This window comes from Mustela nigripes, chromosome 14 (assembly GCF_022355385.1).
Source record: "Mustela nigripes isolate SB6536 chromosome 14, MUSNIG.SB6536, whole genome shotgun sequence".
Classification (NCBI taxonomy): domain Eukaryota; kingdom Metazoa; phylum Chordata; class Mammalia; order Carnivora; family Mustelidae; genus Mustela; species Mustela nigripes.
Genome location: NC_081570.1, coordinates 10,641,949 through 10,654,845, shown reverse-complemented (window position 1 = coordinate 10,654,845; position 12,897 = coordinate 10,641,949). Strand labels below are relative to the sequence as shown.

At 48.5% G+C, this 12,897-nt stretch overlaps 1 protein-coding gene across 10 annotated transcripts in view; it reads right to left on the bottom strand.

Moving 5' to 3' along the window:
• FHAD1 (forkhead associated phosphopeptide binding domain 1) overlaps window positions 1-12,897 on the bottom strand; it is a 129,535-nt gene that overhangs the window by 55,059 nt on the left and 61,579 nt on the right. For 8 of the 10 annotated variants that reach the window (XM_059376203.1, XM_059376206.1, XM_059376201.1 and 5 more), the window contains 6 exons: window positions 11,590-11,679; window positions 10,359-10,463; window positions 5,915-6,022; window positions 3,213-3,296; window positions 2,314-2,466; window positions 1,209-1,404 (listed from right to left, as the gene is read on the bottom strand). In XM_059376203.1, coding sequence (XP_059232186.1) covers window positions 1,209-1,404; window positions 2,314-2,466; window positions 3,213-3,296; window positions 5,915-6,022; window positions 10,359-10,463; window positions 11,590-11,679 — 736 coding nt within the window. The remainder of the gene's footprint in view (window positions 1-1,208; window positions 1,405-2,313; window positions 2,467-3,212; window positions 3,297-5,914; window positions 6,023-10,358; window positions 10,464-11,589; window positions 11,680-12,897) is intronic. The other 2 variants (XM_059376207.1, XM_059376204.1) reach the window with 2 other exon arrangements.

Sequence of the window (12,897 nt, the reverse complement as noted above, 5' to 3'; positions counted from 1 at the left end):
GCGCCTGGGTGGCTCAGTTGGTTGGACGACTGCCTTCGGCTCAGGTCATGATCCTGGAGTCCTGGGATCAAGTCCCACATCAGGCTCCCAGCTCCACCGGGAGTCTGCTTCTCTCTCTGACCTTCTCCTCGCTCATGCTCTCTCACTGTCTCTCTCTCAAATAAATAAATAAATAAATAAATCTTTGGGGAAAAACAAACAAACAAAAAAAAACTAAGCCTACTCTTACTATGGGCTCTAGCAATCATACTCCCTGGTATTTACCCAAAGGCGTTGAAAGCTTACATCCACACAAAACCCTGCACATGGATGGTGATATTAGCTTTATTCATAACTGTCAAAACTTGGAAGCAACTAGGATGTCCTTCACTTGGGTGGATGGATAGATAAACCATGGTCCATCCGGACAATTATTTGGTGCTAAACAGAAGTGAGTTATCAAGTCGTGAAAAGATATGGAGGGAACTGAAGTGCATGTTATTAAGTGAAAAAAGCAACCAATCTAAAAGGTTGTATGATTCCAACTGCATGACGTTCTGGAAAAGGCAGAACCACGGAGGCAGTGAAAAGATCGGTGGTCGCCAGGAGCTCGGGGTTGGCGGAAGGATGAATAGGCAGAGAGCAGAGGATTTTTATGACAATGAAACCATCCTGCATGATTCGATAATGGTAGATACATGACACCTTTATTCAAACCTAGAGAACATGCAATGCCAAGAGTGAGCCCCGATGTGAAGTGTCGTCTCTGGGTGTAATGGTGTATCAGTGTAGGGTCACCACTCTGGTGGTGGGGGATGGTGATAATGGGGGACTGGGCATATGGGGGGCAAGGGGTACAAAGGAAGTCTCTGTACAATACTTTCCATTTTGCTGTGAACCTAGAACTGCTCTAAAAAGTCTATTAAAAATTATATATATATGCATATATATATATAAAATGCTAGTTGCTTCTGAGAGATAGGATTTAGCATAATTTTGCTTTAATTTTCCTTTTGCTTATGTCACATCTCATTTTTCTTCAGTAATCATGTCTCACTTTTTTTTTTCTTACCCCCAAGGAAAATCACTTCTCAAAGAAAGTCTACAGAAGGGACTACTTGGCCACATACCTAAGAAGCTTTCCTCAACAGATGTCCCATCACGATAAGATTTAACACGACATTTTAGAGTCATGCAACTACGTGAGGAAAAAAAAAGGTGACAGTAACCTGTGTCGGAACTGGATAACTGGATGCCGACGTCCCGGAGGAGACGCTCTGTTTCCTCCAGCCAGGACAGCGACAGACGCAGGATGTCCAGCACCACCTTCTGGAGCCCTGAAACAGGTGGGCTCACCTGAAGGTTCTGAAGCATGTCCACCTCTTTCTTCAGGTCCTTGCTACAGCAGGACATTTTCATGCATGCCTGGGAAGACACGAGATCATGAGGAGCCCAGATCCTGTCACTGGAGACGGCACCTGAAGAATGACGCTGTCACTTTTGCCGTGAAGCAGACCGTGCGCCAGGCTGGGCGCACTGGGACAGCTCCGCTTTTGGGGCAGCTTTCGCTCTTTTTTTTTTTTCCACTCTAATTTGGACTTTGGATGGCCAAAGAGACCCCACTTTTAGGTATCTGTGGCAAATTGCCAAGGACCTCTGGCAGCAACGGGAGCCAAGTCTGGCAACTTCCGTTCGTCAAAATTCCTGTTGAGATCAATGTCTCAGCTGGTCAGAAAGCAGGGTTTCCTGTCTCAAAAGGGTGCTGACAAGCCAGCGTTTGCGCAGGCTCCCCAAATAGTAGCTGCTTATTTCCAGAGAAAGCAGAAGCAGCTGCCTGTTCTGGAAGGCTCCATTTCGGTGTGGGAGCCGTGGGGGTTTAGGCAGACTCCTGGGCCCGTCTCTTCCAGAATCAAAAGCAAAAGAGGCACACACACACACACACACACAGACCCCAAAACAATAGCCTTTCCACTGCTGGGCCAAAAAATATATATATATATAAAATAATTTAAATAAAACGCAGGAATGTTCTTTGATTTCTCTGGAAATAACAGGAGACTTACTTATTCATTTATGCGTGGGTCTGGGGCCTCCCCAAGTCTGTCCCAGAAGCGTGTCAGGCCTCTTTCCTTGGCCATACTATATTCATCTGGGAGGCATTTTTTTGAGGCTCTTTGTTTTCTGCTCCCAAACAGATTTCTCCAACAAGAGAAAAGGACAAAAGAGAGCAGAGCTTTTCTGCCTGACCTGCTCCACGAACCCTGGGCAACTTCCCAAACCAGCAGCACAAGAATGAGATGAAGGGGACATTTGTAAAAAGCCGAGAGAGGCCACCTGACAGCTGTCTAAAGATGCCTTCAGCTTCTCCATGTTCTCTATGATTGCCTCCTGTTTGGAATTGCTGAGCTGAGTCTCCTTCTGCAGCGTCCATTTTTTTTGCTGAAAGTTGATGTTGTCCTCAGTGACCTGGGTAATCTTCTCTATTAGCTGGTGAGAAAAAGAAAAGAGAGATTTACAGGACAGGGTGGCTCTGGGAGGGGAGCTGGGAGCATTACTTCAAGCTCCCGGGGCCACAGGTAAGCAGGGAGGCCCTGACATGTCTTGGTGATGGCTCTGGAGGAGGATATTGGCTCTGTCTCCAGGACATGTCTCCCGCCTTTAAGAGCCAAAGATCTATAATGTTGTCATGGGTTTGTTCATGAGTTTGTTCTAGATTCTTCTGCATGGTAGCAGTGATTTATAACACGGAGCCTGATGCTGTGGGCTCGTGAATAGCAGGTCAGTGTCTGCAGCTAATGAAAGCGGCCCATGTTGGGTCTTCTCACATATGCATGGACACGAGTGTTGGAAAGAAAATCAAAGAATGACAAGGCAATCATTATGGCCAGAAGTCCACCCTCATGACCATCACTTCCCTTCAGAAGGAAGAAGTGAGAATGCCTCGTCTAGGGAGAGACAGCATCCCCCTTTGAAGGTGCTAACGAAGGGTAAATGTGTGTGTCTGGAGACCAGAAATAGGCCTGAGTGGTTTAATTTGATTTTCACAGAAACATTTCAAGGGAGTTTAACTGGCTTTTACTTTAAAAGCCAGGAAATCCCATAAAATCAAAACAAATCTTTATGGTGTAGCAACAGTGTGAAAAATATATACCACCAACAAAACACAGTAGCATATGCTTCCAGTGTCTGGAGTCCCAGGTCCCCGAAGGGGGAAGTAACAACGCGAGACAAACCTGTTGATCAGTGATGGGCTTGTCCAGGAACGGCTTCACTCGTCCGTAGGTGGCCTTGATGACTTGACTTCTGAAATGCTCCAGCTACAGCACAAAGGGAAGGCGACACAGTGAGCGGGGCTGGTGGGAGTTCGCAAGCCCGGGTGCGGTGTTTCCAGAGCTGGGGGTCCAGGAGGGAGAATGGTCCTTGCACCGCTAACTATCATTATGGGTCACAAAAATCTTCACTTCTCACTGGAAGGGGCAGTGCCGACAGAAGAGAACAGCGCAGCAGATTTTAATTACTTTTTAGGTCTGCCTGCCGAGCCCAGAGGACCCACGTGGGCAGCGTACACACGCCTCGTGCCCTTGGAAGAACCACTTGGTGCCAATTATCCAGTGGGAAGTCTGGGGCCGGGAGCGTTCTTCCCTAATTGTTAAGTTGGCTCCAGACTGCGAAATAAATATTGAAGCCGTCAGCCGAAGTAAATGGTGTCATCAGCTCGGGTGCCTGGCGAGAGGACAACATGCTCCCTTCTGCCATTCTGGGCCTCCAACCGTCCATGTCCTGAACACCGTGTCTATTGTCTTCGTCTCCCCAGAGCCTGGTACGGTGCCTGGCAGAGTGGGCGCTCAATACATATTCATCAGATGCTCGTATGCAGAGACATCTGTCCGAAAACCGGGTCCTCTACTTCGGTTCCACCGGCTTCTATCCAGTGCCTCCTGGGCGCTGGTGTTTTCAGATTACGGCTGATGAAACAGCACAGTTAAATTAAATCAGGGCACAGAGAAGTTCAAGTTCAAGGTGTCTGGTTCCTAGAGAAGTGAGAGGCAAAGAAGCCCCCTTTCTCTGAGAATTTACTAACAGCCTGGGTTTTTGGCTCACTGGCAAAATACGGTCGGTCATTGACTCTAAAACAGAAAATTACCAAAAAAAAATTACCCTGAAATTGCCCTGAAAATTACAAAAAAATGAACACACAAAACAAAAATAACAACAACAACAAGTAAAAATGAGCCCTGAAGGGAACATAAATGCCACTGAACCAATTTAAAAGTCAGAAGGTCCTAATATGCAGGGTTTACTATATTCCGTGGGCCTCTGAGAACACAAGAGTGGACTGATGAATCTCTGAAGGACCCCCATGCAATCAGCCTGCCCAGCGCTGACCGGGGTGGGAGGTGTCTCGAGGCATTCCAGGCCACTCTCTGGATCCACACACAAAGGATCGAACTAGCCCAGGAAGAGGTTATGTAGAGAGAGGGCCCTGTGGATATGCACCCCATGACCACCAGAGGCACCCAACAGCACTGCCTGGGGACAGGTCCTCTTGGTTCATGGGCTCAGTTCTGGTGCCACTTGTCTGGGGAAGTGCAGAATCTCAGACAGGCAGCAGGGCCATGGAAATACAGGGGCGGAAAGGGAAGGTGGCAGAGACAGGACTCATCCTCTATCTCCTGGGTCTAGACCTGGAGGAATCTCAGTGTCTCGTAGGGTCCTCCCAAACAACTTCTCCCTAGAGTCATAACCTGGACCTTGGTACTTGGGCAAGTGACACAGATCATGCCTTCAGGTCAGGTTTGTGTTGGGGGCTGCAGAGCACAGGAGAGGTGAGGGTCTAGTGCAGGTACACAAAGGGAGGCCCAGATTGACAGGCTCTCTGCCTTTGCACTGTGTTGGTACCCTGCAGAGGTGACACTGGGGGTGACATCTGTTGAAGGGGCTTTAAGATCTGTCCAACAGTCAGCATCAATATTTAACTTGTGTGTGCCTCTCACAAAGCCAGGTCATGCTGCCCTGTGAAGGCTTGGAAGGTCTTTGGGAACTGGGTCTTGTGGGATAGAGGCCTCCTTTAAGGTTTTCTTGGAGGTTCACAAACCCTTCTGAGAATCCAATGGGTGACATGGTAGACTTTCTTTCCCAGAAAAACAAAAGTATGCGTACACACACACACACACACACACACACAATGTTCTTGGGTCCCCACAGCTGTCCGAGGTTGCCAGAAGACAGCCCCTTGGGGAGAAGTCCAAGGTGGGCTTCCCTCGGAGGGCCCCATTCTGGAGGGTCAGTGCCCCCCTATCCTGGCTTCCCATTTGCTCTCCCTTAGCCTTTGGTGAAGTCTTGTTTGCATGTTCTGGACCTTGCATCTGTGTCACACATAAGAGGAAGGGCCACTGGGCCACCTGGGGCCAGGATATTAGAGAAATGGCAACCCCAGATGGGCCTGTCTGAGCTTACTCACCACCCTGCCCAAGGACTTCCCCATCCAGAGAGCGTGCTGACATTCTGGGATCTTACTTTATCTCAAGGACACTGACTGGACACTGACTGTGACATCTGCTGGTCAACAGAGGAAGTGAGATCATGGTAAATATCAGAACAAAAAATGTGAGGAAGAAAGTACTAGAAACACCATGGGATCAGGAGGTTCAAATTCCTCCCAACAGGGAACCATGAAGCAGGTTAACTGGGGCGGGCATGGAGCTGGGAGGGGCTGCCTGGGTCTCAGACAGTGGGGAACTGCTTCGGTGGACAGCTTCCCAGAATCCTGTTCGAGGTGTCCACTGGGATGCAGAAGCCACACACAGCTTCTCCCCTGGGATAAAAGGGAGAATTCAACCACGGCCACTGTCCTCATGCGTCCCCACCAGTGGCTTGGGTGCAGAAACCCCCCTGGGAATGTGGGCCTCTGAAGGGGGCTCTGGAGCTGGCCTACCTGACCTACTGCCCTTTCCAAATTGACTTTAATGAGGTTCTCTCTGTTCCCCATTTCTTGTAGCTGGAGCAATTTCCTTCTGGAATCCTCCTGAAGCTTCTCTTCAACCTGAAATGACGATGAAAGCATATGCTTGCTGCTAATGTGATCATAATGCACTCTGGGGAACTTCCTCCAAGAGGGCTAATGGCCGTGGGGGAGTCCCCGGGAGGCAGGGGGTGCTGCAGCCCAGGTGGCAGGGGTCACAGGCGAGTGCAGGGTGGAGGCAGGCTCGCAGAAGCCACCCCCCAGGGTAGAGGGCCACGCTCTGCATGCCCAAGCTCAGGGTCTGATCCCCTCTGGGTCCCCGGCAAGCTGTGTGACCGCCGAACAGTGTCCTCATCTGTCAAATAGAGACGATGATCCCAGGTGCGCCTCACAGGGTTATTGTGGGGACTCAAAATGTTTCATAGAGTAGTGCCATGACTTCCTAAGGGCGCTACTGTGCATCAGGTGCTGTAATCTGTAGAAGAGGACAGAAGGTCCACCAGGTGGCGTCATTCTAATGCTGCTAGGAACTGCCCCGTGCTGGGTACTTGATAGATGTCATTGTTACCCTTATTATCCTATTTGTCACTGCCACTTTTAGCACACTCACCAGTGGAAACCGGTCTAGAGGCTTGCTAAGCAGTATCTTTTAAGAATCGCAGATCGCAGAGAAGGCACTGACCGGGTGGGGGTTAGGTGGTGGAGAACCTGCCCCTTTATTCTCTGGTAATGTTCAAGGCCAAGTGAGCCTGCAGGTGCTCGATGCTGCCCTCTGCCGGCGATTATGCAAACCTGCAGCTGTGGCCTTCTTTTCTGAACAACCACCTTTGGAAGCACCTGTTGAGCTCAGGGCTCTGGCACTACTGGGAAATGAAGCAAACTCCCCAAAATGAACGTGAGGATTTTGTGCTGAAACAAATTCACAAGCTGTTTCTTAGGGGGCTGAGGGGAGGGGGAGTCACAGAAGTAATACAAGACCCAGAAGAACCCCGTAGAGCTTTCTTCTGAGCAGTGTGGCACAGGGGCTGTAGCGAGGGCACCTTGGCAAAGCGATCTAACCTTAGCTTCTTCCATGTACGTCCTCCCCCCACCCCCCACCCATCTGAACATGCTCTGACGTCTATTTCAGCAGACTTTCTCATACGCTGCAAAAGCCAAGTCCAGCCTGGATTCTGCCCATCTAACGAACAGCTCCCCCACACCCCTGCCCCAGCCTTTGGGGTCTTCCTGCACTGCCACTGCACTCCGTCTCTCATGCCCAGCAATCCCCAAGCCCGTGGCTCTGACCCCTCTCATCTCCAGGCCTCACCTCCATCCTTCTCCTGGTGAGCCCACCACCCCCACCGCCAGCACTGGGGACCTCTGGCGGGTGATAAGTGGCCTCCGCCTTCTTGTTTGCTTCCTCCCACCACGTTCTTCATGGTGCTGTGCCAGTTACCAGGCTGTGGAGCAGCTCGGTCTGCCAGAACTTTCTGCTGTGATAGCAGTGCTCTGCGTCTGTGCTGAGTGGTAGCCGTATCCGGTTCTCAGGCCCTTGAAATGCGGCTGGTGTGACTGAGGAACTCAGTTTTGAATTTTACCTAATCTTGATTAACTTCAGTGTGAAGAGCCACATGTGGCTAGTGGCTATGCCCCAGTGACTAAAGCCAGACCAACACGGCCTCTGGTCTAGGCTTCGCCTCCTACTGACAGGGTGGCTGGCCATGGCCTGGTTACCTAACTAGTGACTAGGGACTTGATTCCCTCATGTGTGAAATGGAGAGGATAAATGTTGGAGAGAGATGAAATATTTGGCATAATTCCTAGTGCACAGGAAATTATAGCTATTGTTTTCATCATCATCATTATTATTTTTATAGGTTTTTATTTATTTATTTGGTCGAGAGAGCGAGAAAGAACACTGGTGGGGGGCGCAGAGGGAAAGGGAAAAGCAAACTCCCCACTGGACAAGGATACTCATGTGGGACTCAATCCCAGGACTGTGGGATCATGACCTGAGCTGAATGCGGACGTTTAACCAACCGAGCCACCCAGGTGCCTTTTACCATTATTACGGATCACAATGTAATCACACCAGTTCCCTGGTTCAAAAGCTTTCAGCAGCTTCCCGCTTGCCTGTGTGGTAGGTCACCCGAGTGCCACACCAATGCAAAACACCCAGTCAAGGACTCAAGAAGTCCATGTGAATGCCAAACAATGTAAACAAAAATGAATCCACACCTAAATAATCATAATAAAGCTGCTAAAAATCAAGAGAAAAGAAAATCTTAAGAGTGGCCGGGGAAAACAGATTACACAAAGGCACGAGAGTTAGGCTTCTAAATGACTTCGAAGTAGAAACAACAGGATCCGAGAGACAAGAGAATGATGGACCTAACGCTACCTGTAATACGCAGGGAGAGCGTCATTGCCAATGCAGAAGTCGATCCTCAGTCAAAATGTGTTTTAAGAATGAAGGTTAAATACTCATTTCCAAAGATGCATATGCAAAAATCTGAAAATTTGTTATCAGCACAGCCATGCTGGAGGAAAACACTTAAGGGTGTCCTTCAGACAGAGGAACAATGATCCCATATGGATGGTCAGAGATGCAGGAAAGAGTAGAAGGAAGGTCATGTGTGGACATGAATATTGACTATAGAGAAATAGTGATAATGTCTTCCAGACTTAGTCTATGGGACACCTGGGGGTTCATTCAGGTAAGCATCAGACTCTTGATCTTGGCTTGGGTCTTAGTCTCAAGAGTCGTGAGTTCAGGCCCTGCACTGGGTTCCATGCTGTGCACAGAACCTACTTAAGAAGAAAACAAAACAAAATAAAGGGAATAGTTTAGAAAATGACAACAATGGCATACAAACCTGGAGGGGGTGAGCAAAGTTAGCGTTCCATAGCATTGCCTTACCAAGGAGAAGGGGATAATTATCAAGGAATGTCAGATCTTGATAAGTCAAGAATGCAGATTATAGCCATTAGATTGACTGTCAAAAACAGTTAAAGAATGAGAAACTCAATTACTACTGGATTTTGGTAAGTCAAGGCTGAATGCTATTGTCTTGCTATTACTAAAAGAGTAGTAAAAGAGGAAAGAATTTCCAAGCTAATGGAGAGAAAAATGGAATGACAGAAAACCACTAACTCAAAAAAGGGCAAGAAAGAAAAGAAAAAGGAGCATCACACAGATTGTACAGCTGGCACTGAGTAGGAAGGTAGATTTAAACCCCAGGAAACCAGTGACCACATTATATATAAATGGACTAAAAAACAAAGATTGTTGAAGTGGATTTTATAAAGATGATATGGTATTTAGAAGAGATGTGTCTAAAACTTAAAACAAAGATTTATAGAAAAATAGGAAAAAGACATGCTATGAAAATTCTAACCAAAAGAAAAACCAGCATGGCTACCAATTATATATACATATTTAAAGATTTTATTTATTTGAGAGGAAGAGAAGAAGAAAGGGATGGAGAGGGACAAGCAGACTCTCCACTGAGCACAGAGCTTGATATTGGGCTTAATTCTAGGACCCTGAGATCATGACCTGAGCCAAAACCAAGAGCTGGATGCCAACTGAGCCAACCACATGCCCCACTGCCAGAATTATATTAATGACAAAGTAGATTTTAAGGGGAAAACACTACTTGAGATGAAGAGGGATTTTTTATGATGATCAAAGGGGTTTTTCCCCCCCTAAAGAAGTGTTAAATTCTAAATTTATAGGCACCTAGTAACACCGCCTCAAAATATACAAAGCAAAAGTTGACAATACTAAAAGTAGCAATACACAAATGCACAGTATATTTAAAAAATATATACACTTCTTCAATGACTGATAGAACACATAGCCAAAAACATCAATAAGAGCATTTAAGTTTGAACATCACTGGCAAATCCGATTTTATTTTATTTTTTAAGATTTATTTATTTATTTGACAGACAGAGATCACAAGTAGGCAGAGAGGCAGACAGAGAGAGAGGAGGAAGCAGGCTCCCTGCTGAGCAAAGAGCCCGATGCGGGACTCGATCCCAGGACCCTGGGATCATGACCTGAGCCAAAAGCAGAGGCTTTAACCCACTGAGCCACCCAGGCACCCCGCAAATCTGATTTTAATGGATCAATTCTCTTCTGGATAAATTTTACCAGTTAAGAGTTGAAGTCAAGACTAGTCGAGACTGGTGGAGACATACAGGAGCACTGGAGTCAGACAGACCTGAGTTCACGTTCCGAACATGAACAGCTACTTAATCTGTGAGCACTTGGCTAACATCCTTTACCTCTGCGAGCCTCAGTTTCTCAGCTGTCAAGCGGGTTTAACACCAGTATTGACCACACGGAATCGTTGTGAGATTCATGGAGATGATGGGTGTAGAGAGCCTGGCCCAGAGCGGGCACTGGGCCACACTGTCCTTGTCTTACCTTGCTCTTTTCTCGCAGCGTCTTGGAGATCACATTCTGTTCGGTAGAACTCTTCTTCAGCTCCTCCCTGAGCTTCTTCATTTCTTTCTCCATGTCTTGGATTTGCTGAAAGTTTCAACAATAGGAAATCAACATCCCTGATGGGAAGTAGGAGTTGCCTTCTGGGCTGAAAATTCTGAATCTCCATAGCTCATTTCATTGGGTTCATTAAGGCAGAAACCTAGTCTAGTATTAGCTTAATTACTTCCCTTGGGGGAAAATTCTACATCCGTGGGGCAAAGTAGGTATTTTTTTTCAATGGATGTATGGGAAACTGGGTAAAGGGAAATGATTAGCTTCTTTTGAAAATCAGCATGGATCCTGGATTAAACAGTACAAGATATCTATCAACTCATTAGAAGCTCTTCTCCGGGGGTATATTTTTGAGATCAATCTAAATAAGGGCTCCTTGGACCAAACAACGGACGCGGTTTGGAAGGACAGAACAACCGAAATTTTTCTTTTCTCCCATTTTGAGGCAGAGAACAGCAATGCTCCTGGCACAGAGAACGGGCGTCTCCTCCTCGTATCGAAGGCTCCCTACTTCCCCACGAATGGGAACTCACACCAGCTGCTGTGCAAGAGGATTCGGTGGGCCCAGGGAATGCACATTTTCATTTTAGTGCTCGTAGTTTGTTACTTATTTCCAAAGTCATCCTCTAAGGCAAACGACACCTTTTCTTTTCTTTTTGCACATTTTAATTAATTTATTTTTTTTAAATAAACCTATCGTGTATTTTTATCCCCGGGGGTACAGGTCTGGGAATCGCCAGACACCTTTTCTTTTTGTTTTGTGTTTAGGAATTGCTGTAACATTGGTATATTTCCACAAAAATATTTCTCGAAGGACTCTGTGTTGTTAACTGTGCCCATGCCTTTGATAAACTCTGACAGTGTTTATCACTGGCCCAGCCCGGCCCAGCCCCAGCGGGAAGGCACCCACTGCCCAGAGAATGCTGGGAGAGTGTGTATGTGTGTTTTTTTTTAATGGTATTTTCAGCCATCTCTTCCTTGAGGCTAGAGGCAGCATTTCAGAGAACTAGATGGCCAGGTTAACACTAAATCATTAAGCCCCACAGCTTGTGCTACCTAATGGGCCACGGAATCCCCTCCCCGACCCACCCCCAAGAACCCCTGAAGGTCGAAGTCTAGTCGGTCTGGGGATACCTGGCAGTGAGGAGGCTCAACTCACGATTTTGCAGAGTTTTAATTCTTTCCCTTGGGCTTCTTGGTACTCCTTGTGCGCATCTTCCTTCCGTAACTCCTCTTTCAGCGCGGAGCACTGTGGAGCGAGCGGACAGCAAGACCACGCGGAGTTGTCCGTGGGTCCCTAGTCCCCGTATTTGCCCCGACAGCGTTTCCTGTCGCTTCAGCCAGTCACTCCCCCAAATTCTCAGAAGCGAGGCCGCTTGCGTCCAAGGGACGCCCGGGACCCTGCAGCAGTTCCTAGTCACCCTTCTCACGAGTTCTGGGGGTAACGTGTGTAAATTCTTCCTCAAGGAGCGCCCGGGTGGCTCAGTGGGTCAAGCCCCTGCCTCGGGCTCAGGGCATGATCTCAGGGTCCGGGATCGAGCCCCACGTGGCGCTCCCCGTTCGGCGGGGAGCCTGCTTCGGAGCCCTCGCCTCCCAGTTCCTGCTCGCTCTCTCTCTAACTCTGCCCCCCCCTCCAATTAAGTGAATAAAAACTTTACAAATATATAGTAATGTGGATTTCTAGGGTAGCGTTTTCTTTCTTTTCCCTCCAGTTTTGCTTCTCAGTATCACCTACTTCTTTTCCCCTAAAATTCACACGCATGAGGGCTGCCCAGGGCCCCCAGCTTGGGGGCAGGAGCCTCTGTGCTAAGGGCGGGCACAGGCTGGCAGAGGGCAAATACCTCATCCCGAGGTCAGTGAGGAAGGGGAAACGGGGGAAAAAGAATCCGAATGTACTTCGGGAAGCAGAACAGTCCGAACGCGGACGCTCTCCCGCATCTCTTCCCCTCATCACCAGCTCTGCAACCCGCCCTCGCTCCAGTACGCATGCGCACGCACGCACTCGCACGCACGCACGGTGAGGCGCACGCACGGACGCACGCACGCATGCGCCCCACAGAGAGCCGTGGTCCGGTGGACCTAGGGAGTCCGTGTGCTGGGTACGGTCCGGGCTCCGCCAGGCGGCTGAGCAGGTGCAGAGGCCGAAGAGCCCAACTGAGGTCAGCCTCTCACTTCTCCGAAAATGGTTTTGTTATCCGCATTTCGCAGATGTGGAAGCAGAGGCCCAATATGCTACGAGAAAGGAAAGCTCTGGGATTGGCTCCTGGTCCCTCCGACCCCAAAGCTCGCGCTCTGCATCTTCTCGGTCCCACACTGAGTGTCGGACTAAGCACCTGATGTTACTTCCTGTGCCTTTTCTTTGGAACTGCGAGTTCTAGTCCCCCCACATCCCTGCAGACAGAGCTACCGGACCAGGCAGCCGCCGGAATCTCTGAGCTGCCTCCCCGAGATGACAGCTGCTGGGTTT